The sequence below is a fragment of the Lasiosphaeria miniovina genome, assembly GCF_030549165.1.
Source record: "Lasiosphaeria miniovina strain SMH2392-1A chromosome Unknown B0T26scaffold_1, whole genome shotgun sequence".
Lineage (NCBI taxonomy): Eukaryota > Fungi > Ascomycota > Sordariomycetes > Sordariales > Lasiosphaeriaceae > Lasiosphaeria > Lasiosphaeria miniovina.
In genome coordinates, this window is record NW_026848220.1 from 653,120 (window position 1) to 680,411 (window position 27,292).

General features: G+C 51.9%; 7 protein-coding genes and 1 non-coding gene across 8 annotated transcripts; 2 read left to right on the plus strand and 6 right to left on the minus strand.

Annotated features, from left to right (window-relative positions):
• The first annotated feature begins 3,703 nt into the window (after window positions 1-3,703).
• On the plus strand, window positions 3,704-3,775 carry B0T26DRAFT_t3. The gene has a single exon. It is a non-coding gene; the product is annotated as a tRNA-Glu (tRNA).
• A 183-nt stretch (window positions 3,776-3,958) lies between these two features.
• On the minus strand, window positions 3,959-5,181 carry B0T26DRAFT_745174 (uncharacterized protein; the record flags this gene model as incomplete). The annotated part of the gene is made up of 7 exons (XM_060444525.1): window positions 3,959-4,124; window positions 4,207-4,227; window positions 4,297-4,478; window positions 4,547-4,670; window positions 4,747-4,937; window positions 5,011-5,077; window positions 5,159-5,181. The coding sequence occupies 7 exons, from the start codon at window positions 5,179-5,181 to the stop codon at window positions 3,959-3,961; spliced, it is 774 nt and encodes a 257-aa protein (XP_060301960.1).
• Window positions 5,182-6,172: 991 nt separating this feature from the next.
• B0T26DRAFT_669534 (carbohydrate esterase family 3 protein) lies at window positions 6,173-7,011 on the minus strand (the record flags this gene model as incomplete). The annotated part of the gene is made up of 3 exons (XM_060439065.1): window positions 6,173-6,427; window positions 6,484-6,845; window positions 6,912-7,011. The coding sequence occupies 3 exons, from the start codon at window positions 7,009-7,011 to the stop codon at window positions 6,173-6,175; spliced, it is 717 nt and encodes a 238-aa protein (XP_060301961.1).
• Window positions 7,012-8,929: 1,918 nt separating this feature from the next.
• Window positions 8,930-10,548, plus strand: B0T26DRAFT_736139 (amidohydrolase; the record flags this gene model as incomplete). The annotated part of the gene is made up of 2 exons (XM_060443290.1): window positions 8,930-9,338; window positions 9,446-10,548. 2 exons carry the CDS (start codon window positions 8,930-8,932, stop codon window positions 10,546-10,548), a joined length of 1,512 nt encoding a protein of 503 aa, XP_060301962.1.
• Window positions 10,549-14,587: 4,039 nt separating this feature from the next.
• B0T26DRAFT_682811 (uncharacterized protein) lies at window positions 14,588-15,731 on the minus strand. The gene is made up of 2 exons (XM_060440762.1): window positions 15,116-15,731; window positions 14,588-15,049 (listed from the first exon to the last, which is right to left on the minus strand). Exons 1-2 carry the CDS (start codon window positions 15,275-15,277, stop codon window positions 14,825-14,827), a joined length of 387 nt encoding a protein of 128 aa, XP_060301963.1. The 5' UTR covers window positions 15,278-15,731; the 3' UTR covers window positions 14,588-14,824.
• A 2,324-nt stretch (window positions 15,732-18,055) lies between these two features.
• On the minus strand, window positions 18,056-18,595 carry B0T26DRAFT_669536 (uncharacterized protein; the record flags this gene model as incomplete). Its single annotated transcript, XM_060439066.1, has 1 exon — window positions 18,056-18,595. The coding sequence occupies one exon, from the start codon at window positions 18,593-18,595 to the stop codon at window positions 18,056-18,058; it is 540 nt and encodes a 179-aa protein (XP_060301964.1).
• Window positions 18,596-20,744: 2,149 nt separating this feature from the next.
• Window positions 20,745-22,775, minus strand: B0T26DRAFT_745178 (heterokaryon incompatibility protein-domain-containing protein; the record flags this gene model as incomplete). Its single annotated transcript, XM_060444526.1, has 1 exon — window positions 20,745-22,775. One exon carries the CDS (start codon window positions 22,773-22,775, stop codon window positions 20,745-20,747), a length of 2,031 nt encoding a protein of 676 aa, XP_060301965.1.
• Window positions 22,776-24,275: 1,500 nt separating this feature from the next.
• On the minus strand, window positions 24,276-24,593 carry B0T26DRAFT_629979 (uncharacterized protein; the record flags this gene model as incomplete). Its single annotated transcript, XM_060436263.1, has 1 exon — window positions 24,276-24,593. A coding segment is annotated over one exon (318 nt), but the record flags the coding sequence as incomplete, so codon positions are not given.
• Window positions 24,594-27,292: the final 2,699 nt, after the last annotated feature.

Sequence of the window (27,292 nt, forward strand, 5' to 3'; positions counted from 1 at the left end):
CCTGGTGTGGAGATCCCAAAATACGATAGGCCGGCGAGCGCAAGGTGGGGCACGGGCCATAGTCAGCCGGCTCAGCGAGAGCTCAGCGAGGGCTCGGATACCAAGACATGGTGACTTCAACAGTGAAGTGTCCTGTACCCAGGCTTGTTGGTCGAGGTACAAGATGGTGGTCCGAGCGCGGAATCTAATTGGCTAGCCACGGTGGATCCAGCAGGGGAACATTGAGCAATCAGAAAACGGCAGTCCCGACCACGGCACGTGCATTCCACGGTGCCAAACTTGGGCTCCCCAGTATCTCGTGTCTACAGTTGCGCCTTCCGCAAAGACATCTGGATATGGTAGCTGTTTCTACTTTCCCGCAGTAAAAATGGCTCATCGCGTGATCACTCTTTTCCAGACAGGGAAGGGATGGGAATATAGCTGCGCATTTTATCCCGTGACGATTGCAACTCCGGCCCTCCAGGTTCCTCCCAGTCTTTAGGGAAGAAATCTACAGGCTCCACGGCCAGCACGGCCAGCACGGCATTTTGAGTCTCCCACCACCGCCATAAAATTCCGAATTTGTATCTCTACGATTTGTCTTGTCTTTCTGTCGCCCACTTTTGAGCCACATTGTCAAGCCACATACCTGCATATCCCTCCAAACACTGCATATCCCTTCATTCGTGACTTTCAGCCCTGATCCCTTTTTCCGGGCTCCTGGACTTCCGAATGCTCTCTTTTTCTCCCTTGCTACGGCTGAGTCCCTTGCGTAGTACGACTAAATAGACTGTTGAACCAGGTTTCCTTTGTCCTTTTCTTGGAAGCATAAAAAACCTTCTTTCCTGTATTATGAGATTGGATTTAGACAAACAATTCAAGGCCCCCTCTCGATTTCTCTCTCTGCGGCCTCCAATACGGCTTCCAATCCAGCTAACACTTCTACAGCCTGTCGGCCTCTGTCCGCTCTTATTCTGCTCTGTGCAGAGAGACAGAAACCAGGCCAAATTGAACGAAAACCAAGCTTTGAAGCCTCTCGCTATGCTGGTCGTGTCTAGTCAGCCAATCTCTTAGGTATGTTCTTTTCGCTCCGTTTGACCGATTGGTGACTGATTAAGGGTTCTCTCAATATCCAGACTTGCATTTCGGTCGGCCTCTTGTCATCTAGACAGGGTGACCCACCTTTGCAATCGCCCCACTTTGCAATTTTTCCCCCACACCGCCAACTTCCTACTCTCTACCTTCCACCACCAACAACTTCCTCAATACTGGTCGGAATAGGCTCAAAATACGATGGTTCGACGCGTACGAGAGCGGCTAATAGCCGAGGCTATTGAGGCTATTGATCAGGGCGCTCAGCAGAAGGAAGTAGCGCGCCTATATAGGATCCCTGAATCCACCCTCAGCAGACGACGCCGTGGACAACAGGATCCACGACAAGCCCAAAAAAACACCCAGAAGTTAACTGACGGCCAGGAAGCCTTCGTCGCCGAGTGGGCTCTTGAGGAGGAAGCTGCAGGGCGTGCCCCAAGTCGTGCACAGCTAAGACGATTCGCACAAGCGATCCTGAACGAAGCCGGGCTCCCTGGGCGAGTTGGTGAGCGCTGGGTAGATCGGTTTTTTACCCGCAACCCCAGGGTAAAGGCCAAGTTAGGTACCTTATTAGAACGGTCTCGAGTCAAAGGATCTACCCGTGAGAGATTCCAGCATTTTTTTGATCGTTTGGAAGCTGTAATTAAGGACAAGAAGCTGTAATTAAGGACAAGAAGCTGGTACCTGCGAATATCGCCAATATGGACGAACATGGCATGCAAGAGACGGAAACTACGGTTGGGAAGGTGATTGGCGATGCCCTCACATCTCGGGCAGTCCTGACTGGCCCTGATCCAACGACCTGGGTCAGTATTATCGAGTGTGGTACCGCTGAGGGCAAGCGATTGACGCCCGTAGTGATCTTTACGGGTGAAAATCTACAAGGCCAACACTTCCCGGATAACTTCAAGGAACTACCAGTCCTCAAGACCTGGAAGTACGACTGTACGCCCACAGGCTGGAGCAATAGGAAAATAGCTCTTATGTGGCTCAAGGAAGTATATCTTCCTCAAACAAAGCCCCAAAGGAAGGACGATTGGCGCCTATTAATCCTCGACGAACACGCTACTCATATCGACGAAGACTTTATGCTTCTAGCTAAAAGAAACCGCGTACACCTACTATACTTGCCTTCACACACTTCTCACAAGACCCAGCCACTCGACCGGTCTGTCTTTTCGGCTTTGAAGTCCTATTTTCGCCAAAGAACCCTCGAATTGGCTTCCTTCACAGCCTCAGCACCTATCAACAAGCAACGCTTCCTTTTTTGCTACCGGGACGCCTCAGCGCAGGGTATGTCAGCCCGGAATATCATATCCGGCTTCCGGAAGACTGGAATCTGGCCTTTCCAACCCGCTCGTATACTTGACGACCCCGAGGCGGTCCGGGACGAAGCTGCAAAACCAGTCCCCCCATCCACACCACCCCGGAAGACCCGGGCAACCCGGAACGACCTCTTCAATACACCTCAAGGTAGTCACGACGTCCGCAGGCAACAGGGCTTAGCCAAGACGGCCACTAGTCCCCGAGATAGGGTCGTCAGGACTATGTTGACGAAGGTAGGGAGGGCACTTGATCAGAAGAATACGGAAATCGCTGCTTTGAAGGCAAAAAACGACTTCTTAGCCAACGAGTTGGAATCCAAAAAACCCTATTCACGTAAAAGGGTCAAAATAGACGCCAACGACAGATTTGCTACTATTGACGAAATTGACGAGGCTCAAAAAGCTAGTCAAAAGCCTCCCAAGAAGAGATCCAAGAAGACCAAGTCCAGGCCTGCACACTTGGTCCAGGAAGCTGAAGAAATTATCGCCCGTGGGCTTGAGCAATATAGGGCGATTGACGAGGACTAGAATGTACTTTTTTCTATAGAATTTGGCCTACAATTGAGTATTTTGACGATTCTTGTGGTGGGCGGTGATGGTGGTGGGCGATTGCAAAGGGGGGCGATTGCATAAGTGGGTCGCCCTGTCTAGAGTCGACGAAGGAGTTAAGTTCTACAGAGAAGCGACCTACATGTACCACGGCTCCTTTATTTTTTCTTTATATCCTAGGGGCGCACCACCCCCTGAATAGGATATTGGTTCAAGGGTGTTTTGAATGCGACGGTGGGAGCATGTAGCAACTTAATACTTCGGTATTTTAGAGAATAAATAGGCATCTAGGATTCTGAAATTGGCATTCTAAGGGCTTTTACCTCCCTTGGGGAAAAGCCTTCGGGTGAGCCGTAAGGTACCAAGGCCGTTCAAAATATTTGAAAGTCCCCTACTCAGAGATACCGAGGGATCGGATTATATTTCGATTCGGCTAATTAGAGACTAGAAATCCTGATATTTCTACCGCTATTATTGACAATCCCGTCACACTTTTCTGGGAGGGTTGTTCCCTGCGTTGCTTGCGCCGCATGCTAAACCCAATGTCACGACGGACTCCACCGACTGCGCCTCTCGATGGGTCTTTCTGTTCGTTTCACGCGCAACAAAGAGTGGATATTCGAGGCACAGCACTGCACGCAAAAAGTCTCCTCGAGTCAGGAAACGGGAGAGCAAAGAGGGCCAGGCTACTTAAAGCCAGGGTCTGACAAGACTTTCCATCCAACAAGGCGTTCCAAGTCTTACCATGACCCGCCACATCCGATATAGTGTAACGGTCAACATATCGCGTTTTCACCGCGAAGCTCGGGGTTCGATTCCCCGTATCGGAGAGTATTATCGTTTGTCCGCTTCTCTTTTTTTTTGCCGTCGTTGGCAGGCCGTGCGCGCGCCAGGTCTTGCGTAATTCTTTTTTTTTTATTTCGCTACAAAAATCGATGGTGCAAAGCGCGGCCGTCGTAAATGCATGCACGCAACACAACCCTAACCCTGCATCAATCGGTTCTCTTTCCTCTTCACTGGCGGCGGCGCAGCCAATACAAAAGCCCCAAAATGACCATCAAGACGGCGACTACGAGGCCCAGCGGCGAGACTTGTTCCACCAGATGCCGGTCTTTGAGGATAGCTAGTTCCACCCGATGCAGTCGGTCGTTGGCCGCCAGTTCCTCTTCATAGTGCTGTCTGGCGACAGCTAGGTTAGATGCAGCCTCTCGACAGCAGCTAGTTCATCTCTGTACTGCTTTTTGACGAGAGCCACTTTCACTTGAAAGTCTCGATGCTGGCGCTCGGAGTTGTCAGATTCACCGCAATTTTTTTATTTTTTATTTAGTATTTGAGGTCAATTAGTTCCAACCGATGCCGGCCGTCGTTGGCAGCTAGTTCGTCTTCATACTGCTGCCTGGCGAGAGTCAGTTTGTCTTGATGCTGCTGGTCGGCGGCAGCCAGGTTATCTCGATGCTGCCTCTTGACGAGAGCCAGTTTCTCTCGAAAGTCTCGATGCTGGCGCTCGATGGTATCGAATTCCTCTCGCCGCTTCTGTTTGGCAGCACTTTTCCGAAACTCGTCTATGTATCCTCCTTCGGCCGCATGACAATGTTGCCAACCTTTGCTTGCACCCATATGCTCCTCGCAGCAAGAGTGCTCGTGCTCGTGATGCATTTCTTTGTCATGTTGAGAGAATTCCCTCGCAGCAGCAAAGGTGTATCGGGGGTCCCCACCCACGTGGCCCTGGTGCCACGATTCGGTGAAAGGCATTTCCTCTGGAAGATATTTCTGCCGATTATCGTAAATCCTTTGCTCTCACTCACACCTGTCTAGAGCCGCCGCTTGCTGCACAGCTGCTAGTGCCTCTCGGTGTTCCTGTTCGACGGCAGCCATTTCCGCTCGGTGCAGCTTTGCGGCCGCAGCGCACCGGTCGTTCTCAAACTCGCGATCGTTGTCCTCCGCCGTCTCTGCGGGGCGGGCAGAGTCGGGATGAATTCTCAAGGCCATTTTCTGTAATTTTAGCGTGTTAGTGACTTCGAGTTTGGGGTTGCCAACGAGATAAAAATGGGAAGATATTGCGTACTACAACGACCTCTGGTGGCTTGTCATCGGTTTGGACGATGGCAATGTTCTGGCTCAGAATTTCGGCCCTGTGCTCCGTCGTTTGAGTTCCCCCTCCATGCTGCTCACGACCCCGACGATGCGCGCCTTGCCACCAACCCCGCAAGTACATTAAATAGTTGTCGTCGCCCATTTTTGCAGGTATGGCCGTATATGGAGTTTGTGTACGCATACGTCGTGGTTATCCGTCTGGCAAAGAGCGAAGTTCTGTACGGCCAGATATTTGGGCGCTTAAATGCCTGAGCAAAATTTTCACCTTACATGGCGGCGGCAAGGTTCGTAAGTTAGCCGGTGATACAACTCTATTGGCATAGAGGGTGTGGACGAGAAGAGACATGCGCATGTGAACCCGGACTTTTGAGTTCAAGCTGTCGCGATACACTCCCATCACTGTTTGTTAGCTGGGGACTTTCCACATTTGAAAGGTTTCTCAGTTAGTGTGTCAGCGTGTTCGAGCCTTGTTTGCCAAAGAACAGACAGAAATTTTCGAGAAGCATGGCGGAATCGTGCGTTAGAACCCCAAGCGAAATTCTCAAAACGGAAAAGAAAATAGCAGGCACGACGGTGCAATGCAGAGGTGTCCTATTAGAAGGTACGTTCTGCATTATTACTGCCTGGGGAAGGGCCGAGTTTGTCTATTAACGGGTGACTTTCTAAGACTTGACAGGCCTTAGTACCTGACGGATAGCCCTGAAGGATTTTCATCTAGGGAGGCAATGGCGATAAAAATCCCTGTTATAGAATCTTGGGGGCCTTTCTATCTCCTATAAACGCCTATCAAAGGCTTTCCTAGTCGGTATTTTTGCTGATTGGATTGTAATTAGACTGACTTTTGTTCTTGTATCACCATGAGCATATCTCTTAAAGCGTACGCAATGAAGCCTGGCCTCGGCCTCTTTCATTGCGGGTCTCACAAAAAAAAACCAGTTGTATTTACCTTGGTGTGTGTGTGTGTGTGAATAGACAATTCCTTCTGCTGGCGTCTCATCGCCGCCAGGCAAATATGTACTTTGAATCAACAAATTTCCCCTCTCTCTCAGACACTCTCCGCGGCACTAGCAGTCATTTCGCCGACCTGCAAAGCCATTTATTGTCTTGTGAAAACAACAACACCGCTTTCCACTTTAGGCGGTCTTGCCTAGAGACTGCCGCACGTAGTTGAGCAGCAGGGGCCCCACGCGCGACGCGATGATGCGGTCGCCGGCAATGTTGGGGTGGACGCCGTCGCGCAGGTCCGACGTCGGGAACCCCTGGCTGCAGTCGGCAATGACGATTGGCGAGTCGGTCGAGTTGAGGCCCTTGACCCACGCCGGAATGGCCGCGTTGAGGCTGGTGATGCCCGAGGTCGAGCCGGTGCCGAGGGGGATGACGAGGTCGACCTGCGAAGCTGTCAGTCTCGGGGATTCGGCTGCTGTCGTTGGGGGATTCAGCTCACGATGATCTTGGTCTTGGGGTTGGACGCGCGGATGATGTTGACCATCTTGGTGTAGGCGGCAATGATCTCGGTGGTGCTGTGGCCGCGGAAGACGTCGTTGGTGCCCAGCATGAACATGACAATGTCGGCCGGGGTCTTTTGCAACCAGCCCGTCAGGTAGCTGTTGGCAATGTCGATGGCGAGCCAGCCCGAGTGGCCCTCGTGGTGTTGGTCCCAGTTGGCCGTCGTGGGCTTGCAGTTCTGCGGGTTGCTGTTCTGCGACCCGACGTACTGCACCTGGTCGGCGAGCTTGGCGTCGGCCAGCTGGTCCCACACAAACGCGCGCCAGCACGTAATCTCAGTGATGCTGTCTCCAAGAGGCACTGCGACGGCGTTAGCCGGTCAAATCCAATGGGTACAATCAGATGGCATTTTGGGGTGAGACGGACTAATTTTAAGCTTGGCCGTCTGGCGCTCTGCGACCTGAACGGGCCCTGCGACAGCAAGGCCGGCCATGGCCATGGCCGAGAGGAGGACTGAAGTGTACATGGCGGCGCGATCTTGGCTGGCGCGAGGTCTGTTGGGATTGCGGGGGAAAAATGCTACGGGGAATGTCGACGCGATGGAGAAGCAAAAGTCTGGCTCAAGGATGCGCGCTGGGCTGCTTCTTATCGACGATCCGGGGTTTGCCCCGGACGAAGTAGACTTTGTCCACAATGAAAGTCCAAGTCTATATTGCGGGGGGAATACCGGGGAGATGCTTTAGATCGTGCACTTTAGTAGGCCGTGTTATTATCCAGCCGGTATCCGTAGCCGCATCGCTCCAATGACGCGGTCGGCGGTCGCTGGGGCCTCATCGGAGGCTGAATGTGCGGTGGGCCAATGTGGCCCAAATAAACCTTCATATACTCGAGTCCTGCCCGAGGGCCTTGTTTCGGATGGGGGGATCGGAGAATAAAGTGCTTGTGCGAGCCAGCTGCGTCTTGGGGGCGCTGCGTCGCCTTGTCTGGCCGTTCGACTTTTTACACTTCTTCGGTAGGCGAGTTGCGTCGTTGCCGATTAGGAAAGCGCCTGTATATCCGGCGAGGGGCTATATATCCAAGTCGGGATCCGAGAGCAACCCTAATGTGTGCTTAATTTACCCGGGGCGTCGGATCCGGACGCGCGGGCAATTAAGGCAGTCCCGTCCTTCCCAACCGAGGCCTGGGATGCGGGGATCCCAGCTTGAACAACCGCAAGAGTGTTGGAATAAAACCTTGGAAATTGGCAAGAATTGGTGTGAATCGACTCACTTCCAGAACGCGTGAACCTGTCAAGAGATGGCATCGACGCCGGCCGAACACCGTCAACAGCTGGCATTTCATGCATTTTATTGTCTAGGCCGGAAGATCTGGGTTTCCTGTGACATCTTACACTGTTGTGAAATTGAATGGTTTTGGGCCTCAGGAGAAGTCTTTGACTCTTTACCCCGGTATCTCATACAGTCCTTACAATAAGACATCTCACGAGAGACAAATTGGAGGTTGCGAGAGACGGAGAAGAAAGAGACAGGAGAAGAAAGAGACGGGAGAAGAAAGAGGCGTAGGCAGGTTCAGTTTGACAAATGTAATTAACTCTTTGGAAATTGTGTATTTCGATTCCTATTATATGGAACTTACACGGTGTCGGAATGTGACCATTTAACCTCCTTTATGGGAAATGCAAGCTAGTTTCTCCCTTGTTAAGAACCGGATATTTGGCCTAATTCGAGGCTTAGGTCTCAATTGGAGAACTTGGTTTGGTGCGAGTTGCTGCACCTTCTAGTTTCCAGGGAGTCGCAAAGTCTTTGTTTGCTCCTCTTTCGAAGTCTCAGCTGGCTTCGCGATTACTAACCAGTCCGACCAACTTGCGACAGTGCCTATTTCGAGGTTGTCCCCGTCGCGTTTGGTCTTAAACCTGGGTCATCCAACACAAAACAGTCAACTATTGTCTGATTGGTTGGAAGGGCCGGAGAGTTGTTTTGTTGGGTGCCGTGCCAAGTCTGGTGATTTCCAAAGCAACATCCGGTTCTCTTCCGAAAACTCCAGTTTCTCTGCATTTCGTGATACCAGTGTGACCATCGTGAGATCATTATGTTGACGGCCACAACTTTTCTTTTCGATTTTGACTGCAGAGCCTAGATCTAGACTGGAATCTTTGGGCGTTTGAGGACCGTGCACCAACGGCGGATTTAAGCTAGGAGGTAACGGCGAACGAGCGGGTTCCGAGGGCCCTAAGCGACCAACCAGCGAGGCAAAGGGCGAGTTGGAGGCGAAAGACGCGAGAGGAGGGGTGTTGAATCCGACATTGGATCCAACAGACATTGAATCCTTCAACTCCAGATATTTATACCACACTGCATTGGTCGCCACGATGTGCAATGAGCTTGATAATGACAAAGGCAAGACAAAGGCAACCACTTGATAGTCGGCATTCAACGAATTCCGCCATGACCAAGATCCTGCTTCGCGGAGCGACGCTGCTCATCCATGACGAGAGCTCCCATGTGCAGCCTCGCGTCAGCGACCTGCTCATCGACGGAAGCATCATCAGCCAGATGCGCGAGAACATCGAGCTCGGCGAGGACGAGTCCAAGACCACCCGGGTGATTGACTGCCGCGGCAAGATTGTGAGCCCCGGCTTCATCAGCACCCACCACCACCTCTACCAGACGCCCCTCAAAGGCCAGCATGGCAACGACACTTTGATTTCGTACCTGCCCGCCGGCAACTTTGTGGCGTGCGAATACACGGTCGAGGATATGTTCTGGGGTCAGCTCAGCGGAGCCATGGAGGCCATTGATGCCGGCACTACCACCGTGGTCGATCACTCGAGCCCAGCGCCGTCCCCTGATCATCGTATGTCGTCCTTGTCACATGCCGACTTGTCACATGCCGACCTGTCACATGCCGACCCCCTCCAAATGCGAACCATGACTCCAGACGGAATCTAAACATGCACCCAGACAAGAGCTGTATCGACGCGCTCATCACGTCGGGCATCCGCTCCGTGTACTGCTACCTGCCGCCGCGGACGGTGCACGGGTGGTCGTCGCTGAGCTTCTCACAGGACTACACGTCGGCGGCATCCATCGACGAGTTCGTCGCGCTGGCCGCACAGGCACCGTGGTCATCGGGGCGCATACAGCTGGGCTACGCCATCGACAGCTTCTACCACGCGCCCGACGCGCTGGCGAACCTGTTCGCGCGTGTGCGCGGGGCGGGCGCCAAGCTGATCACGACGCACCGCATCAACGGGCCCATGTACGGCAGCAGCGCGCCGTCGGCGCTCGAGCAGCTCGAGCACCACGGGCTCTTGGGCGCCGACATCCTCGTGTCGTACAACAACTTCCCGCGCCCCGCCGACGCCGCCCTGCTCGCCGCGTCGCGCGCCAGCATCTCCACCACCCCCGCTACAGAGATGCAGATGGGCCTGCCCCCGCTCGCCCTGCGCGACGGCTTCTGCGCCCACGCCAGCCTCGGCGTCGACTGCCACAGCTGGGGCACGGGGTTCCTGCCGGGCCAGATGCGGCTGGCGCTGCAGCACGCGCGGTGCGAGCGCGGCGCGGCGCTCGAGAATAACGGGGGGCGGTGGGCGCGCTCCGTCGGGCCGACGGTCGAGGACGCGTTCAACGTCGGCACGCTGGGCGGCGCGCGCGCGGCGGGCATGGCGGGCCAGCTCGGCCGCATCGCCGTCGGGTTCAAGGCGGACCTGGTCGTCTTCGCCACCGACAGCCCGTCTATGCTGGCCGCCGCCGACGAGGACCCCCTCGCGGCCGTCGTGCTGCACGCCAGCGAGCGCGATGTGGACATGGTTATTGTGGATGGTGTTGTGCGCAAGGAGGGCGGGGCGCTGCTCGATGTCGAGGCGCCGCAGGAGGCTGTTGTGCCGCCGGGCAAGGGCGGGGTTGTGGTTCCGGGCGCGCGCTGGCCGTGGAGGGACGTCGCTGCGCAGACGCTCAAGACGAGGGCGCTGCTCAAGGAGCGGGTCAAGGGGATTGACTTCAAAGCCGCCGAGGAGGTCATTATGGACGTCTTTCACCAGAACCGGAAGGACATGGTTGAGTGAGGCGTGTGTCGGTTGCGTTGCATCGGATCTGACGTTGCGGTTGCACGGATTCTGGTTCCGGTTCCTTGTCATGATATCGTGCTCGAGCGTCGGGAGCGCGGGCAAGATGCCGATCCGTCGCTCTTGGCTGAGGGTTTCGAGCGAGCGCAGGTGCGTTCGACCAGTTTAGAGGTGGTTGAGGAGTTTTTTGATTCTTTTCCAGCCAGAAATCTCACCATCGGTTTCCTGTTTCGGTCGTACGGTACAACCGCAGGTGGGTTCGACCAGTTTATTCAGCTGAACGGAGCCACCGTAGGCGAGCTTGCGAGCCGGAGGTGGCGTAGAGAGGCTGTATTCTATATTACCGTGAGGGTGCCGAAGTTTCTCGCATCGGGATTGGCCAGTTTACGTCCGTATCGAAATGGACAACGGGGACTGGTCGATCAGATAATCCTCGGACGTATTAAGCCGTTAAATACCGCCTTGCTATATCGTAAGGCCGTCGAAGGAAGGAACGCCTTAGGGGGGATTCCTAATTGGTATCTGGGAGTAGGACGGACGCTTTATAAGCCGCAGGCTCCAAGCGCCGCAGGCTAAGAGCGCAATTAGACCATGAACATCGAAATATAGAATTATCACGAGAATTTTAGAATTATCACGAGAATTTGTTTCGGTGGTAGGATAGCTATCAATCCGTTGTGGGTGGTCCGTGCGGTACCTTTAACTTTCTAGCCAGCTCCCCCGCCAAAATAAACCAGTCTCTTCGTAATATTGTCAGATGGAATGGCCTAGAAGGTGCTGGAATCTATGATGCGTAATCTTCGCCACTGGGTTTCGTCATGTAATTGCCACATAAGGAAGTATAAGAGAGAGAGTCTTTTGTGGAAAGACTGAAGGACGAGAAGAGAGCAATTCACTCTGATGCACGCAATCCTAAAAGTGCTGTTGCAGTCTGACAAATAAGTCAGGTGGTCTGCTTATGGAACACCCCTGGATTTGGAACAAGGTTTGTCATCAAGGACTTGCCGCTCGCCACCCAACTCACCTATTTCAATCGCTTGCAACTCGACCAATTCTGCTTCAATACTTATCTTCTTTTCTCCATTCAATTGAGAAATGAAAGATGAAGCGATATACTTAGTTGGATTTGCAGAATCCGCTGGCAGAGTATGCAGAAACCGGCTTACTCCGTAGCTCTGCTGAAAATCACGGCATCCCCCCTACTACTCTCTTTAATCGGGCTCGTGGTTCCGAGCCAGCCTCCAAGGCCCAAATTCTTAATCAAAAGCTTTCTCCGGCTATGGAAGAACGCTTAACCGAATGGATTCTATTCCAAGGGTCGCTCGGTCACCCTCCAACCCACGCCCAAATTCGGAAACTAGCTAGAAGAATGCTCGAAGATAACGAGACCCTCGGAAAACGCTGGACTAGCCGGTTTTTGGCTAGAAATCCATCTATTTCTACAATTAGGCCTCGGAGAATCCATGCAAACCGTGCTGATCGAGCCTGTGAGGCCGTTATCCGGCCTTGGTTTGACTATTTGAAGCCTCCAGGCGTGGAGGCTATTCCAGCCAAGCATAGGTATAATATGGATGAAACTGGCATTGCTTCTGGCATTGGAGATAACGGCCTGGTTGTTGGATCTAAGGAAAGAAAGAAATTCCAGAAAAAGAAGAAAGGAGACCGAATTTGGACCTCGATTATCGAATGTATTTCCGCTGACGGCCGGTATTTGAACCCAGTCGTCATTTTCAAAGGTGGAAGCCTTCAACAACAATGGTATCCACGCGATTTACAGCCATTTAAGGGCTGGAAGTGGAAACCCACTGAAAACGGCTGGTCTGACGATGATACTGCCGTCGCATGGCCCCGCAATATCTTTCTTCCAGATACTCGGCCAGCTACCCCCTCGGAGAAGCGCCTCCTTATTTTAGATGGCCACGGTAGTCATACCACCGAAGAATTCATGTGGCTAGCCTTTTCTAATAACGTACAATTGTTATTTCTACCAGCCCACACCTCCCACGTTCTCCAGCCCCTGGATTTATCGGTTTTCGGCCCTCTAAAAGCCCGGTACAGAGCCAAGCATAACGAGGTTGTTTCCGGCTTCGACGAAGGCACTGTTGCTGAAAAGAGGGTCTTCCTAGAATGCTACCGGCAAGCCAGGGTCTATGGAATGACTGAATCTAATATCAAAGCCGGCTGGAAAGCTACAGGCCTCTGGCCGGTCAGCCTCAGGAAGCCCCTAAGCAACGGCCTTGTTATTAAGAATTCTAACGGCGACGTTGGTCAACTGACCTCTACGGTTTCTATAGACCTTCAAGAGGTCCATAACCCCATTCTAAATAAGAACTCGGAGGGCCGGCCTATATGGTTTACCCCTAAAAAGCCGAAGGATTTCCGTATTCAGGGGCAGGTTTTTCTAGCCGGCCAGAAACGGACTGCCAACGACCGACTTTTCATACACAAGGCCGCAAAAGCCTTCGATTACGTGGTTTTCCAACTAGCCAATACGGCGCATCAATTGGAGGCTGCAGAAAAAAGCCTAGAACGCACAAGAGGCCGAAAGAGAAGGAAGGTCCAAGTCGACCCTAATACGCAGTTCGCTGGAATTGAGGAGGTTCGTGCCTCACAGAGAGAGGCTGGCAGAAAGGACCTTAGTTATTCTGAAAGAGAAGAATCAGGAGAATCCGATACTGAAGACTTCATCAGTTGTTGGCAATTGAAGTTTGTGGTGTTGTGCGGGGTCCGATTCAGGGGCTGTTCCATAGGCAGGGGTGTTCCAAAAGTCCCCCACCTGACTTAATTAAAATGGACTACTGATGCTGTGCAACATGGTTGCACACCGAACTACCCACACCTGATACCCATCTCTGCCCTGAAACTCACTAGCTATGGAATCACAATGACGGGACGCATCACAGAGGCGATCACGGTCGCAAATTCGGTATCGGCAACGGTCGTGTATTCGGTTGGGAAAGCTCTCGTCGCGGTGATTGTGCTGATTCACACAGCTGTCAGCGAAGATATCGAAATCTCGTCTGAGAACCCTGAAAAGTGAAGGTCTACTCACGCGGCGCCCAGGGTGATGGTGACGGCAAGATTCGAGGAACAGTCGGCTACTTCTTGGCTAAGCTGGGTAATGGCTAGCTGACTGTCGCCTTGTTGGAGACGCTTCCATAGGTATGGTACACGCAACAGGGAAATCCCACGGCTTGAACTTGCCTCTAACACAAACGTCAACGCGGCAACATGCGGCGGCGGCCTGATGAAGCCAGGCCAAGTCTGAGATTGCATGTGGCGTCCGCATTCCCGTTCTTTATTCGGCAGGGCGTCTGGGGAAAGTGTGGCAGCTGGCAGCGTGTTTTAACGAACAGAATACAAAATAGGTTACCTATCCCAGTCTCTACGAGCTATACCGCTATTATATATTCCCGTCTATGTGGGGATAGTTTGAATATGGTGCTCGATTTATGTTATCAAGGCTATTATTATCGAAACTTTTCTGTGTTCCAAACTGTATCTCTGCTGAACCTTCGTTCGTAAGCCGATTAACTCAAGTATTGTTGGATTCAGCACCTCAACTTTCTTCATTGATCTCCCTCCTTGTTCTTTTTGGTCCTGCCAGAGGGCCTCCATTATAGTTGTAAATGGTGGCAATGGTGGTGGCAAAAGTAGCCACACCAGCTGAACTGGCCACTTCATTTCAGCTCCCCTGAGCCTCTTTTCACCTCGGATGACCACACCAGAGCTCAGCTGGGATGAGCTCTATTCCACATGCAACCCTTGTCCATCTGACAATAGCCAATCCAACAAGTATTAGACTGTGGCTCGTTCTCAGCCATAAATATCATCAGCTGGTTTAGATACGCTGGTCCTTGTTCTTCGAAAGATGGAATAGGAATAGGGGTGTATAGGAGGCTCGTGTGACGGCCCGCCTTACGTAGTAGGGATGTCAATGGTTGAAGGCAGCAACGAATGTGGATTTAAAGCTAAGGAAGAGAAAGGAATCTATCGCCGGGTCCGCGTAGGGCGCGGAGAAATAGGTAGTGGTGCTCAGTGCGCACAGGCCACACCCTAAGCACAATGCAGCCAATAGAATCAATCCTGTCACATGAGCCCTGTGGCGACCGTGACAGCTCGGAGCGACTTCCTCACTGCTCGTGGCGCTGGTTTCCATTGGAACTGCTGGCCCAAGTCGCTGCTTCAGCCTTTCCGACCTTTCTACATTACGTCGTCTTCGCTGCTCCTCGCGAACGTGTCGGAAATCTATGACAAATTTAGTTCTAATATGAGTCTAGTTGGGTAAGGAGCCCTCACCTTTCGACTCTCGTCTCTTCCCATGCCCTTTCGCTTCTACGTGATGGTTCAGGTGGGTGAATGTACCGTATCGCTTGTCGCAGTCTTCCCATCCATAGATATACGGCCGCTCAAACTCCTCTGGGGCCCTTCTCTTCCGATAACTACTTCCTGGTTCCCTGTTGATGACTCCATCCTGGGAAGAATGCACGAAGAAGTGGGTCTTTCGGTAGGAGTTAGCTAACCGGCCAACGATTGATAATACTGGAATGGGAGGGAATGTACTCACCTGGGTCTGATCGACGAAGCACCCATCGGTCTCCCCCTTAGGTATGCTCTGAGTAGACCCATCGATAGGATAAGAATAGTCGTCAACGGTAAAGGTGCTAGTATCGTGCGGGCCCATCGCCAAGGGCGTCAAGGGCGGCATTCCTGAACCCGTATGCTCCATCAGAGAGTATTATATTGAGTGGGGCTATGATACGGGACGGTATGTATTAAGATGTTGTGTTGCGGTATGTGGCGATATGTTGTGCCGCGCCGCTTTGCGTTGTACAGATTTTCGTGGCAAAGATTGCCGCTCCTTTTATGCTCGACCATCTACGCGCCCTGGAACTTGAGATGGACAGAAGTGATAAAGGTGTGCGAGCTAATTCCATCGTACGATTGAATGGGGGCTATGGAGCGAACACGATGGTGGGATGGATGAGCGTACTCGTGATCGTCTGCGCATGTACGTACGCCGTGGTCGATGTCTGAAAGGGGAATAGGGCGTACCGACGGAATGGTAATAACTGTCATTGGGTAGTCTTATCGCTCCGCCGCTAACCATGACGCTAGCGCCCCGCGAAGGGTTCCGCTCGCGGTTCTCTAGCCCGATTTGACCTAAGATTTTTCACTAAAACCGAAAGCAGAATGGTTATATGTTGTTGGTTGGTATCACCTCCCTCGAGGTTGGCTGGGTCCCCGCTTGCTTCTCCAAGACGTTGAGCCTTGTCCAAGACGTTGAGCCTTCTCCAAGACGTAAAGCAACTAAGCCGTAAAGATTATCTTGGAAGTTTTGGTTTTGCTTGGAACTCCTTTATTAAGACAACTATCTTAAATACCATATTAATACACTAACGTTCATGATATGCGAGTTAGCCATGATAAGCGAGTTGGCCACCTTAACGAGATTTGGTGGGGCACAAGCAAAAAGATGTTAGTAAATTGTTAGTGATCTTATCAATTTCTTATCGCATTTGGCTGCGCACGCTACCCGGTCTCGTTAATAAGGTGGCTAACTTGCTTATCATGGCTAACTCGCTTATCAAATAGGTTATATGACTTAAAAGAGTTACTAAAATAAGTGCCACCGGCCCCCGTTTTCGTGGTGGTGTCCCGTCCATAACTCGTATCGGCGCTCCTTTCTTTAAATACCTGTACTTGTAGATCCAAATGGTGTGGGTGGGTTGGTTAATCCCTATATCCTGGCTGTCTCCTCCCAAGCCCTCTATACCGCATTCGAGACTGGTATAGTCGCACCAGTCATGCCCAAGAGCGAATTCCAGGTGTGTCACACGATAAAGCACCCGGGTCCGGAAAACCACGTACTTCACGGGTCAGTTAAGTATTACTCATATTGGACACGTTACAATACCGTATACAAGTCAATCTTTTCCCGTATATAAAACTTTCCCAAGCAATTATATATTGCTAGGAGCAAACGACATACACCTATCGATGTGCTCCCCAACCTTCACGGATGCCATACTCGTGCGATATATACACCGGACACGCTTACGGCAAATGCACTTACGTCGAACTCAACCGCATCTGGAAGAAGTCACTTCACGCATCTGCCTTAGCGATGGCCTCCCGCGCAGCCATTACAGCCGCCTGTGACGCGCCGCCGGTGTAAGAGCTCCTCCCTCCAGTTCTAATCTAGCCCCTGGCCTCGCGAGTCGATACGCTCTTAGTTGAACAACCAGTCATCAAGCTGATTCAATTGGCTACGATGTGTGGGGTCGAATCATCCTGTATACGGAGGAGCAGCTGCATGTCCGAGGGATCTTCGTCTAGTAGGGTGGGTATTCTTCGGCATTATTTACCAAATCTGGCGTTTGTGCCCCTTGGAAGCCCGCTCAGGTTTACCGCATTGGAGACTGGTGTTTTCGCACCAGTCTCCCTCCAAGCCCGCTATGCCGCATTGGAGACTAGTATTATCACACCAGACTCCCTCTAAGCCCGCTATACCGCATTCGAGTGTGGTGCGAACGAGTGCAATTGATACGCGCCTGTTTGTGTGAATTTCCCCACATGGCCACATCTTCAACTTCTAGACGTAACGCGATGGAAGACTCAGCTAGTTGCCATGATGGCAGCACGGCAATCTCATTCCTAAATCCAGACCAAGCAAAACGAGTCGATGAATTCTGTTAGATTTAGTCACTCGCACGGTTGGTAGGCTCAATTGGCTTGTATATTTTCGTGTGTTGCCCGTTTCTGGCTCTCTTGATTGCTCTGGAAATCTTTGCTTTTGAGGCGCGCCCACACCCCCTGGTGTGGAGCCGCGCCACAGTCAAGGTTACGCCTTGACGTGGCTAATCTGACAGGTGACGTTGCCGCTGTCGTTAGCGGCTCCATCGCTGGCTGGTCTGTCCTATACCGCGTCCTTCTGTAGCATAATATGTGGACGCTATAGGCCTGAAATAGGTATGATTGAATCTTTTGCTTTGCTTTAATCATAAGAAGAAGTCTGGGTTAAATATAGAAATGCGGAGCATTTCACGGCCGTGCATATGCACTTCTGCAAAGTGCTACCCTTTGATGCCTAAACTGGCGATTGAAATTACTGGCGCTGAATCGAGGTCAATGCAATCTCACCGTAAACGCTATATCCCTGCTAAACTTCCCTCGCGAAGTCGGCTGCACGGCGCCGATAAACCAAAATGAATGGAGCTTCGATCCGGTCACCCGACAGCGTTTTACGAATCCTCCTATCTCTCAGAAGCCAAGAGGTGTGCAGAGCAGTTAGATTGAGGGTATTCAGTGTGTGAATTGATTGATGTATGGAAGAAGAAAATGCACCTGCGCAGGCAGGTTCGGGGCCCTCAATTGACCCGTGAAAAAGCGGTCAAATTGCGTTGGTCTGTGCCGGCCCTGTTGCAGCCAGGCCTATTTTAGTGTAGCCTTTCTGACACTATCCCATGAAATAAGCGCCTCTCGTTAAGTAGGTGTCACATCATAGCTACTCCTCCAGACCCATCACCGCAATGTTCCCCGACTGCCAAACCGGCAAGATCTTCAGCCATCCCAATTTCCAATTCCCCTTATCCTTCACCACGGCCGCTTGCCACCGGTTACCCATCACGTAGAGGTTGCGCGGATTTTGCCTCGGGTCCTCGAGCTGTTTGTGGTGATGGGCTAAGACGTAGACAGTGAGGTTGGCACGGTTCAAGTCAAGAGGCTGGATACGAAAGTTGCCGAGATGATGCGACGTGGCCATGGTCAAGACGCCGAGAAGAGATGACGCAACGACGTCCTGACCTACGAGAGGCTCGGGCGCGCCGAGGCCAATGTCGGCGAAGAGGGTACCGTCAAAGATTATGCCTTGGGTGGTGACGGAGCGCATGAGGGACTCATTCTTGTCGTCAAGGGACTGCCCGAAGGCGAGGACGGTGTCGATGATGGCTTCTCGGTCCGTAAGGCCGGATGAGAGACGTGTTGCGCCGCTCGGGGTGCCCATGAGGAAGAGAGGGATGAGGGAGAGGATATGAGAAAGCTTCATTTTTGGGGGCGCACTCTGATTTGCTTTTGAGAGGTATTTGCTGAACCGGGAAACTGGATACTGGTGTAGAGGTGGAATATCTAGGCAATTTATCGTCAACATGAAGTCTAACTGGCAACCGATGCAATACTTCTGAGCTCCTGAAAATTAGATGGTGTTGATTGGTAATGCATTGCTCTTACTGCCCAGGGACCCTTTATTATGTTTAATCTTACCTTTGCCCATATGTGTCTGAATTTGTAAGCTTGAGTCCCCATTTCGACTCTGTCCACCCTGTAGTTGCGGTGGGGTTTTGGAAAGAAGTCTCCGAAAACCAGCAGATCAGCACTAGTGGACATGCACTGATTGGTAATACACATAATTTGACTTCTCCGTGAGCATAAGCCCCTTGCTGTTTAGGGGCATCTAATTTCGCTGTCGGATTCATCCCTCCGCCAGTCCGAGCCCTTAATAAGCTCCACAATATCCTTTCTGCTGGCCTTACAGTCCATATACAAGCAACCGCTCCACAGCCGGTCCTAGCCGAAGCGGGCCAACGAACTGGCCCTATAGATGGGCCGGGAGCTGGCCCTGTGGCTAGGCCGTGAGCTGGCCCAGATGAACAAAGCCAGTATGGCTCTGCTACTAGCCACCTTTGCAGCCCGGCTCCCACAATTAGCTGGCTACCGGTCGAAGGAGGGGAGGAACAGCCGCCGCAGTACCGTATGAGCCGTACAGTCAGGACGGTGGCAGACCTTTGGCGTGAGTGGACTGTTGGCCTCCAGGGCGGGCCGGCCGTGCTACTCTTGATCGGAGATGGGGGAACCGGTGGCGGGCCGGCCGGTAGACTGAACTGTAGTGGTATTCTTTACTGTCCGAAGTTATTAAGGAGGTTCAGCGGATTGTGCGAGCCCAGCGTACGAGCGAGGAAGCTGCCGTCCGCATAGTTCATCTTCAACAGCAGCAATTGGCTGCTCCATTGACAAGTTGTGTAAGCAGCTACGGGCCAGCCGCAAAGCAAGACTTGTGGGCCATAAGCCAAAATAACTCGCAAATAAAACCACCTTTTACCTTGCTTTTCGAGCCATTTTAGAGCCCCGATTAAAACCCTCCTTTAAACCTTTTCTTCGAATTTTTGACCTTTTTTAAGACCCTTTTTGGCACTCTTTTCATGGCCTCCTTCGGCGGGGCCGACAGTGCATATGGTAGGATCTTTTAACGTGCTGATCGCACGGGCGTTTTTTGGCGCTAAAATGCAGTTAAGCGGCTGAATCTGTCAGATGGAATGGCCTAGAAGGTGCTGGAACCTACGATGCGTAATCTTCGCCACTGGGATTCATCATGTAATTGCCACATAAAGAAGTATAAGAGAGAGTCTTTTGTGGAAAGACTGGAACAGAGGAATAGAAGCAATTTACTCTGGTGCACACAATCCTAAAAGTGCTGTTGCAGTCTGACAGAATCACCTACCACCTGGCACACGTGGATATACTACTGATCGTCCTTTTTGTCCCTTCCTCCGACGACGGCCGAAAATGCGGGGTAGCACAGCTGAGGAAATGCGAAAGTTCTTTGACAAGGCCCCCAGAAGCGGCGTAAGAAAATCGCTTAACTACAGGAAAACATAATATCGATGTAGCTTGGCTTGCTCTCTTTCCAACTCCGCCGTATCTAATAGAATAGCAAAGACTCTCTCCTTTTATTCTATTATAATGATAGACTCGTCTCGCCGGACAGGTATCTCCCGTAGAAACCTCTCTTCCGTTTTGCATTTATCGAGTGACTGCTTGGGAATAGTCAGCGAAAGTACCCCAATCCTCTCCCATATCTGCCATTTCCTCCCTGCTACTTCGTGCGCCTTGCGAAGAGTTATGAATTTTGCAGTCCCGTACCCACTGTTTGCCTCATAGGGATATCTTGATGCAAACATGAGCACGCTGATGATCTCTCCACTGGTGTGCTTCGCTTCCCAATCCTCCTCGGTCATCTGAACACTCATTCCAATATAACAAAGTCGACCAGCAATTCGGTGTCGCTTCTCATCCCACTCTGCGCCTTCGCCAATTCCGATCTTGGCTCTCCCTATTCTTCCCACTTGCCGCTGCCACATGAATGTTGACCCAGGACTCCTGTCGGTGTCGACTAAAACACGCCTGAAATACTTCAACACCTATGGATTCTGGAGCATAATGAGGTCTGGTTTCTCCGTCTCCAGTGTTATGCCACCTACGCAGTCTCTTAACCTAACCGTTTTGGCCGGAGGTCGATTATCTCTAAATTGTCCCTGGTTGAATAGATGCACATCTGCGGCCCATAGTGGCCACGCATCTTCGCGGCCGCACTTGATCAGATCTGCGGTCAAAGCAGCATGTTCAAACTGTGGAGGCGATCGCCAGGTTATCGCGCCCCTTTCGCCAGCGTCCCACCCGGCCCAGGACCATGAGGGAAAGTGAGTTCTCCGACGAGACGCCTCACAGGTGAATGTTCTCTGTATGCCACTCCCAAGATGATACCAGGCGCTGACGGTCAGACCAAACGTTATTTGTGCACCAGAGAACGAGCCGGCAACTTTCCCCATCCAAAGAGGAAGACCGTGCAGAAGATAAAAATCCGGAAGCCGCGTGTACGCATTGGTTATGCCAAGAAACGCGTTCAGTGAGTCGGTGCCGTGGGTTAGTCGACGCTTGGAATAGTCGCGGATATGCTCATCGATCCCGCGGAACTGAGAGCGGACGCCGATTTCCACGGGCTGCGCAAAGCCGTAACTCAATTGGTGAGGGTCATCGGACGGATTGATTGACTCGTGCTCGCCAAATGGACCACCGCTGAACAAATGGCCCTTGAAAATGCCTCCAATCATGAAATCTGCCATCGTCGTCGAATGATCTTCCTCACTTTCGTTCACCGATTGATGCCAGAGTATCGTCGCAAGACTCTCCTGAGTTGCCATGTGATTACACTCCCAGTACATTTGGTTGTCTGTAAAAACCAAGCGGCGATTGGAGAGAACTCCTTCCTGGTAAGTCCATCCTCGTGTCCAGTGAGCAGACTCCATGACATCTCTACGAGGGTCGCGTAAGATGGAAACCAGCGTGCTCCCAGAATCCAGCATGTATCGCGGCTGGGCATTGCGTGGGGTGGACCCAACACCCGGAAGGCCATAGCTGGCCCCGGAGCCGGCGGCCGCAAACAGAGTAATGTCCGCGCATTGGTATATGTCAGTCATTTTGTTGATGAGGTTCCGCTTCTCTTCGGGGTCACTTTGGTTGATGCAGAGTCTGTCGACCCAGAGGTATCTCATACCCAGCGCCTTCGTCACCAGCACGGCGTCGAGAACCGTTCGAGGCCAATCCAACATGTCCTCAGCAGTGGTTCCCCATACGTAGCTTAGCGCCGCGTATGGGGTCCCCCAAGGCTGAGACTCTACGGTGGTGGGCTCCGCCGTGCAGTCAATAAGCCTGAAGCCTTGATTGATGGGCTGATGTGATCCTGAGCTCTTGCATGCTTCACCATGGTGCTCCTTACAGGCTTGCAACCAGTCACGTGCGAGTGGCATGGATGCCTGGACTGCAAGTTCTCGCGGACGAACTAAGACATCCAGGGACGGCTCCCAGGTTTCATCGGCCTGGAGACGGTAGATAACGCCAATTGCTGGGATTTGTCTTTCCATCATGTCGCAGTCGTAAGCCTCTCCGGTAAGTCCTTGAATATCGGGAACGACCGCCATAAACACCGTATTGGTATATTCCATGTCAGCTAAGCCTCTGTCGAGGTCGTCCAGCTGAAACATCCAGCTCTCGCTGCTGGGCCAAGCCAGGAGCTTGTAGTTCTCATACTGGCCAGGCTGTACTCTCATGGCCCGGAAGAATGTGCAAAGAGGGCAAGCCGACTCCTGGGCCAGCCGATGCCCAAAACTGTGAATGTACAGGGCATCCTCGAAATGCCAAGTACTATTGGGTCCCTTATGCACAGGTGCGGCAGCCCTTAATCCATCCGGTCCCTTGATCAGGTTAGTTTTGACGAGCTGGAAGTGCTGAAAGGCGTCGTCGAGAGATTTGTCGAGGTCGAGCGGTTGACAAGCTCTACACAAGGGCGATACCGGATTGAATTTCTGGCGTTTGAAGCGACGCGACTGGCCATCGACGGTCGCCAAGACTGCATCACCGTCCGTATCGAGTTTGCGTATCCTGGAAGAGTTCATGTCGTCTGCTGCTGCTGATGTGGAAAGATTTAAGGAGTCGAAGAGATTCCCCGTGAGCCTGCGTCGATGATAGGGCGAGTGTGGAAACTACGGAGCCACCCAGGCACCAGGCATCGCTGCTGCCTAGTGCCATGGCAAATGCGGAGGGAGCCGGTGCAGGGAAGTGCGGGGAATATTGGCCCTGTGACCGCTCCATTGATGATTCATGAAAGGATGCATACCAGACCAAAATCCATCTGCTTGTCCTACTGTAACTTAGATCTTGGAATTCACTATCCGCGGAGTCTAGTGACCCCAAGGCTTCTTCGATTGTGGGAGCTATGTCGTGTTGCGGCGCACTGCGGCCCCTAAGGCGGCTTCTGGTTTCGCCCTTAGGTTGGGTATGCAAGGCGCTTACCTCGTGCATTACCCAACCCGAGAGTGCCATACACGAAATCCTGGGTAATACACAGCTTGGCGCTAGAGCCGATAATGCAAATAGCAGGGCGACTTACCCAACCAGCTTGGTTTGGCCTAGACAGACTATAAGGTTGGTTACGTAGGCAGATTGCGTGGGTACAGTGAGGGGTCAAAAGTCTGGGGCCACCCAGCCATTCCCCAACCTTCTACATTAAATACAACTACCTTTAACAGCCGATAACTCAACAACGGCACATTGCACGGCAAAACGGTTATAACTGCGTTAAAGCTCAGGTTCCCAAGATTAGTATTTTGTGTAACAGCCCCGAGCTTTTTTTACAGCGGCCAACCGCCGCGGCAGCGTAGTGATCAGTCTGTCAATCTGCCCCTGATCTATAGCCCACCACGCCGCACGCAGGCATTTGGTGAATTCTACGATATCGACCTGGTTCTTTTTGAGATTCCATAGATCAGGGAACAACCTTTTCAGGTTTTTTTTTAGGAGTGCCCAGACGTGTTCAATGGGGTTTAAATCGGGGCTATGTGCCGGCCACTCGATCCAAGAAATCGCCCGGGCATGGAGCCAACTTTCCGTAGATTCAGAAGTGTGAATCCTCGCGTTATCTTGCTGGAAATGCCGTGATTCATCGTAATAAGGAAGCAGGCCCTCTTCCAATGCTTTCTGATAGGATCTAGAGGTATATCCTTTACGTGGTGCCTCTAGATCCCGCTCTAAACGATGAGCTCGCTCCTACCCCCTACCCATACGCATCCCCAGACCATAATCGAGATATTCGCCTTTACATGGTTCTTCAAGTTGATGAACCTCTTATCCCACTTCTCGGAAGGGAAACGGAATACCCAGGCGGTCGGATTTGAGGTGTTGTTCTGGCAGGAACTCTCATCAGAGAACATGGTCTAGATTAGCCGTTAGGTATAAATTCATCATACAACTTTAGTACCACTTACTCGTAGGAATTCGTCGATATTCTCGAGCCAGTCATGGGCAAAGTTATATCTATCCATTGCTACTTCTTTTGACAGCGGAATCCTCTTCATCGCCTTCCATTTGCGGAGGTTATAGGCGCGGAGACAACGGCGTATAGTAGAGGGCGAGATTTTCTTCCCTATGGTGTTGACGAGAGCTTTTTTCGCCAAATCGCGGTTCTTTTTTACCAGCAAAATTATATAGCGCTTCTCAGCACGCGTGAGAGCCTCGGGACGACCTGAACGAGCTTTAGAATCAAAGGTTCGTTGAGTTTTCCAGAGCTCAATGGAGTTGGTGACGGCATGGCGAGACACGCCGAACAGGGTCGCGACAGAGCGCTCACTTTGGCCCGCAGCCACAAGCGTGCAAATGGCTGCACGCATACCTGGAGTTAACTCCTGGTTAGAGCTACGATTTGCGGCCAATTCGGCCGCGAATTCATTCAAATTGAGCTTCATTTGGGCGAGAAATGGTTCTTGGAAAGTTTAAGGGGGTCGCGAACGCGTTGCTCACGCGTTTAATTGATGGTGGGGTGGCCCCAGACTTTTGACCCCTGACTGTAATAACAACAAGGTCCTCGACCTCTGAGTCAGTCAGACTATTATCAGTATTATCATGGCACCCACATAACGCCGTAGTTGTTATACAGAATTACAGGAATACAACGCAGTTATTAGAATACAAATAGCTTCAAATTTGAGTCCAAGACCAATAATTATACTGGCTATATGCCGCGTAGACCTACTCAACGGACGCGTAACATAATCGTGCGGCCGGGTAACGGCCAAGAAGACCTCCGTTCAAAGTGTGGCATTTGATTAGCTATATATAGGACAAAATAGACTTTCCGTTATACAGATGACGGACAGTAACTAGCGCCTTGCTCTCGCCACCTTGCATATCGCCCACACAGACACGTTTAATGTAGTTGGGTTGGGTTCCATTTTTGGCCTTTCTTACCCTACTAATCGGTGCACCAAAAGGGGCCTAAGCCGGTCGTCGAACCGCTCCCAAAGAGTGTGGTCCTTATCTACCAAAACTACTGCACAACCGCCGTAATTACCGTCGACACAGCGAACGCAACTGTCAGAAGCATGGCAATGGCAACAGCAATAGCCACGACCGTGCACCCCCTGCCACGGGTCCTCAATGTCGTCCGATTTGTCACTCCGGAATCAGGAGGTAAGTCTCTCACCGCTCTCGGCGATTCTCATTGTCGCCGCCATATGGTTGTCAGTGTCATGGGTTGCTCATCCGCTATATCTGCTCGGTTGTGTCATCGTACTCTTTGTCGGAGATTATGGTCAGACATTGTGGTGGTAGGTTGGTTATGTAGGCAGCTGCTTGAAGGCTCTAAAGGCCCTACAAAACAGGGCTTTGCTAATCATGTTCAAGTCGCAAACATGTAGTAAGACTAAGCAGGAAGAGCTCGTCCTTTCCGTCTTCCATCAATTCGCGATCCTCCATCAAACCAGAAATCTCCCAGTGCTGGTGTCGCCCGGAGAAAGGACATGAACCTCCTGCTGTCGCCTCTGGTGTTACCGTGCCGTCCATTTTCAGCATCGAGAGCCTCGGGCTAGATTATCAAGACGGACTTGAAGGCGGCTGTTTCCATTCCCCAAAACGTAACGTCGCTAGGACCTTTCCCGTTTCGAAGCACGGTCCCACCATCCTTGTCAGCGCCTTTGCAGCCGCTTCCGAAGGCGAGCGGTGATCGGACAACAGCAAGATCAACTTCTACAACAACAGCAATACCAAGGCTTCAAGCCTCTGTCAAGTGTGCCTGGACTTGCGGGGCCCAGCATGACGGCGTTGCTCCTAACGGCACCACCCAAACCCCTCCCATATCGCTGGTTTCGCAGTCAGCGGAGCGATAGGACCCCAGTAGCACCATTTGAACTGATATACTACCGAACCAACTACCCCATCAAGAGGAACGCTGCGGAGATGCAACTAGCGGCATATTTCAGCAACTCCTCGACATAGGTCGGTGGTTTTGTTACGTTCGAGTCCCGAACAGCGACATTGGGTTTGACACTTCAGATCGGCGATCTTCATAGCGTTCTGACGGTTGGCCATCTCTTTCCACACGGTTTTGGAGTCTCTGAGAGTACAAAAACAGAAGAACTGGTCGACTTGGACGGCTTTAGCGATTCTACACTCAACAGTGACGACATAGAAGAGCTGGGAGATCTCTAGATTGATAGAGGAACCGAGTACTCGGATGACGGCGAAGAGGGCATTCCAAGTAAAGAGGAGAGAACGCCAGAAGATGACCAAGAACACATGCCCGACTCCAACCCAACTCCTGAGATCAGGGGTCCTCAGATCGTCAACACATCCGTTGTGGAGTAGGAGAGACTTTCGCCACCTCATTAGCCTCCACTCAGAGAGTCGTACATGGATTGGGCGCTAGCAGGGCCCAGAGATAATACTCTGGGTCCTCTAACAAACGCGTTCTTTCCTCATAGAGCCGATAAGCCACCTGTGTTTCTCGAAAAGGTCGCCAAGACGCCCAGATTCCACCGCGTCCCTGTTTTAGTCATGTCTATTATCCGAGGCATATTCTCAGGGACTCTCTTGGCATCCTCAGTGATGGGGTCAGGGCCGGAAGAGAGCCATATGAAACGTGGAAATTGATGGTGGGCGGTGCCAACGGTGAGAGATGCATTAAGCTCTAAGAAAATACCAAGACGTGTTGCTAACCCTCGTTTCCAGATATCGTCGATAGTGAGTCAGGGTCACTCGTCATTGACCAAGACACTGAGTAATACGGCCATATTATCAGCTCTGATCCTTTTGGGCACGGTTACATCGTTTCCATGGATCATATCATTGCCCAAATCAAGAGTTGTTTCGGCACAAACGACGTGCAGCCCTTCAACATATCACTCAGCAGTGCTGCTTCAGAAAGCCACAACCTTGAACTAATCTTGGGGAGGTACAAAGAAATAGGACTTTCCGGGCCGGGCTCTAATAGTAGGATCCAGGATTCCTACGTACACTTGCTGAGTGTGCGCGACGGCTCGCAGCTCGCAGACCACTCGTCCACCTGGAGCTTACAGGATGGATCGGTAATCCATGTACGAGGCCCAGAAAGCAATAATGGAGATACCAGCGCCAACTTTTC

Coding starts and splice junctions, on each gene's coding strand:
- B0T26DRAFT_682811 (XM_060440762.1), bottom strand. CDS start 15,277: ATGGAGCATACGGGTTCAGGAATGCCGCCCTTGACGCCCTTGGCGATG. Junction 15,050..15,115: donor GCTTCGTCGATCAGACCCAG/GTGAGTACATTC, acceptor TCCTACCGAAAG/ACCCACTTCTTCGTGCATTC.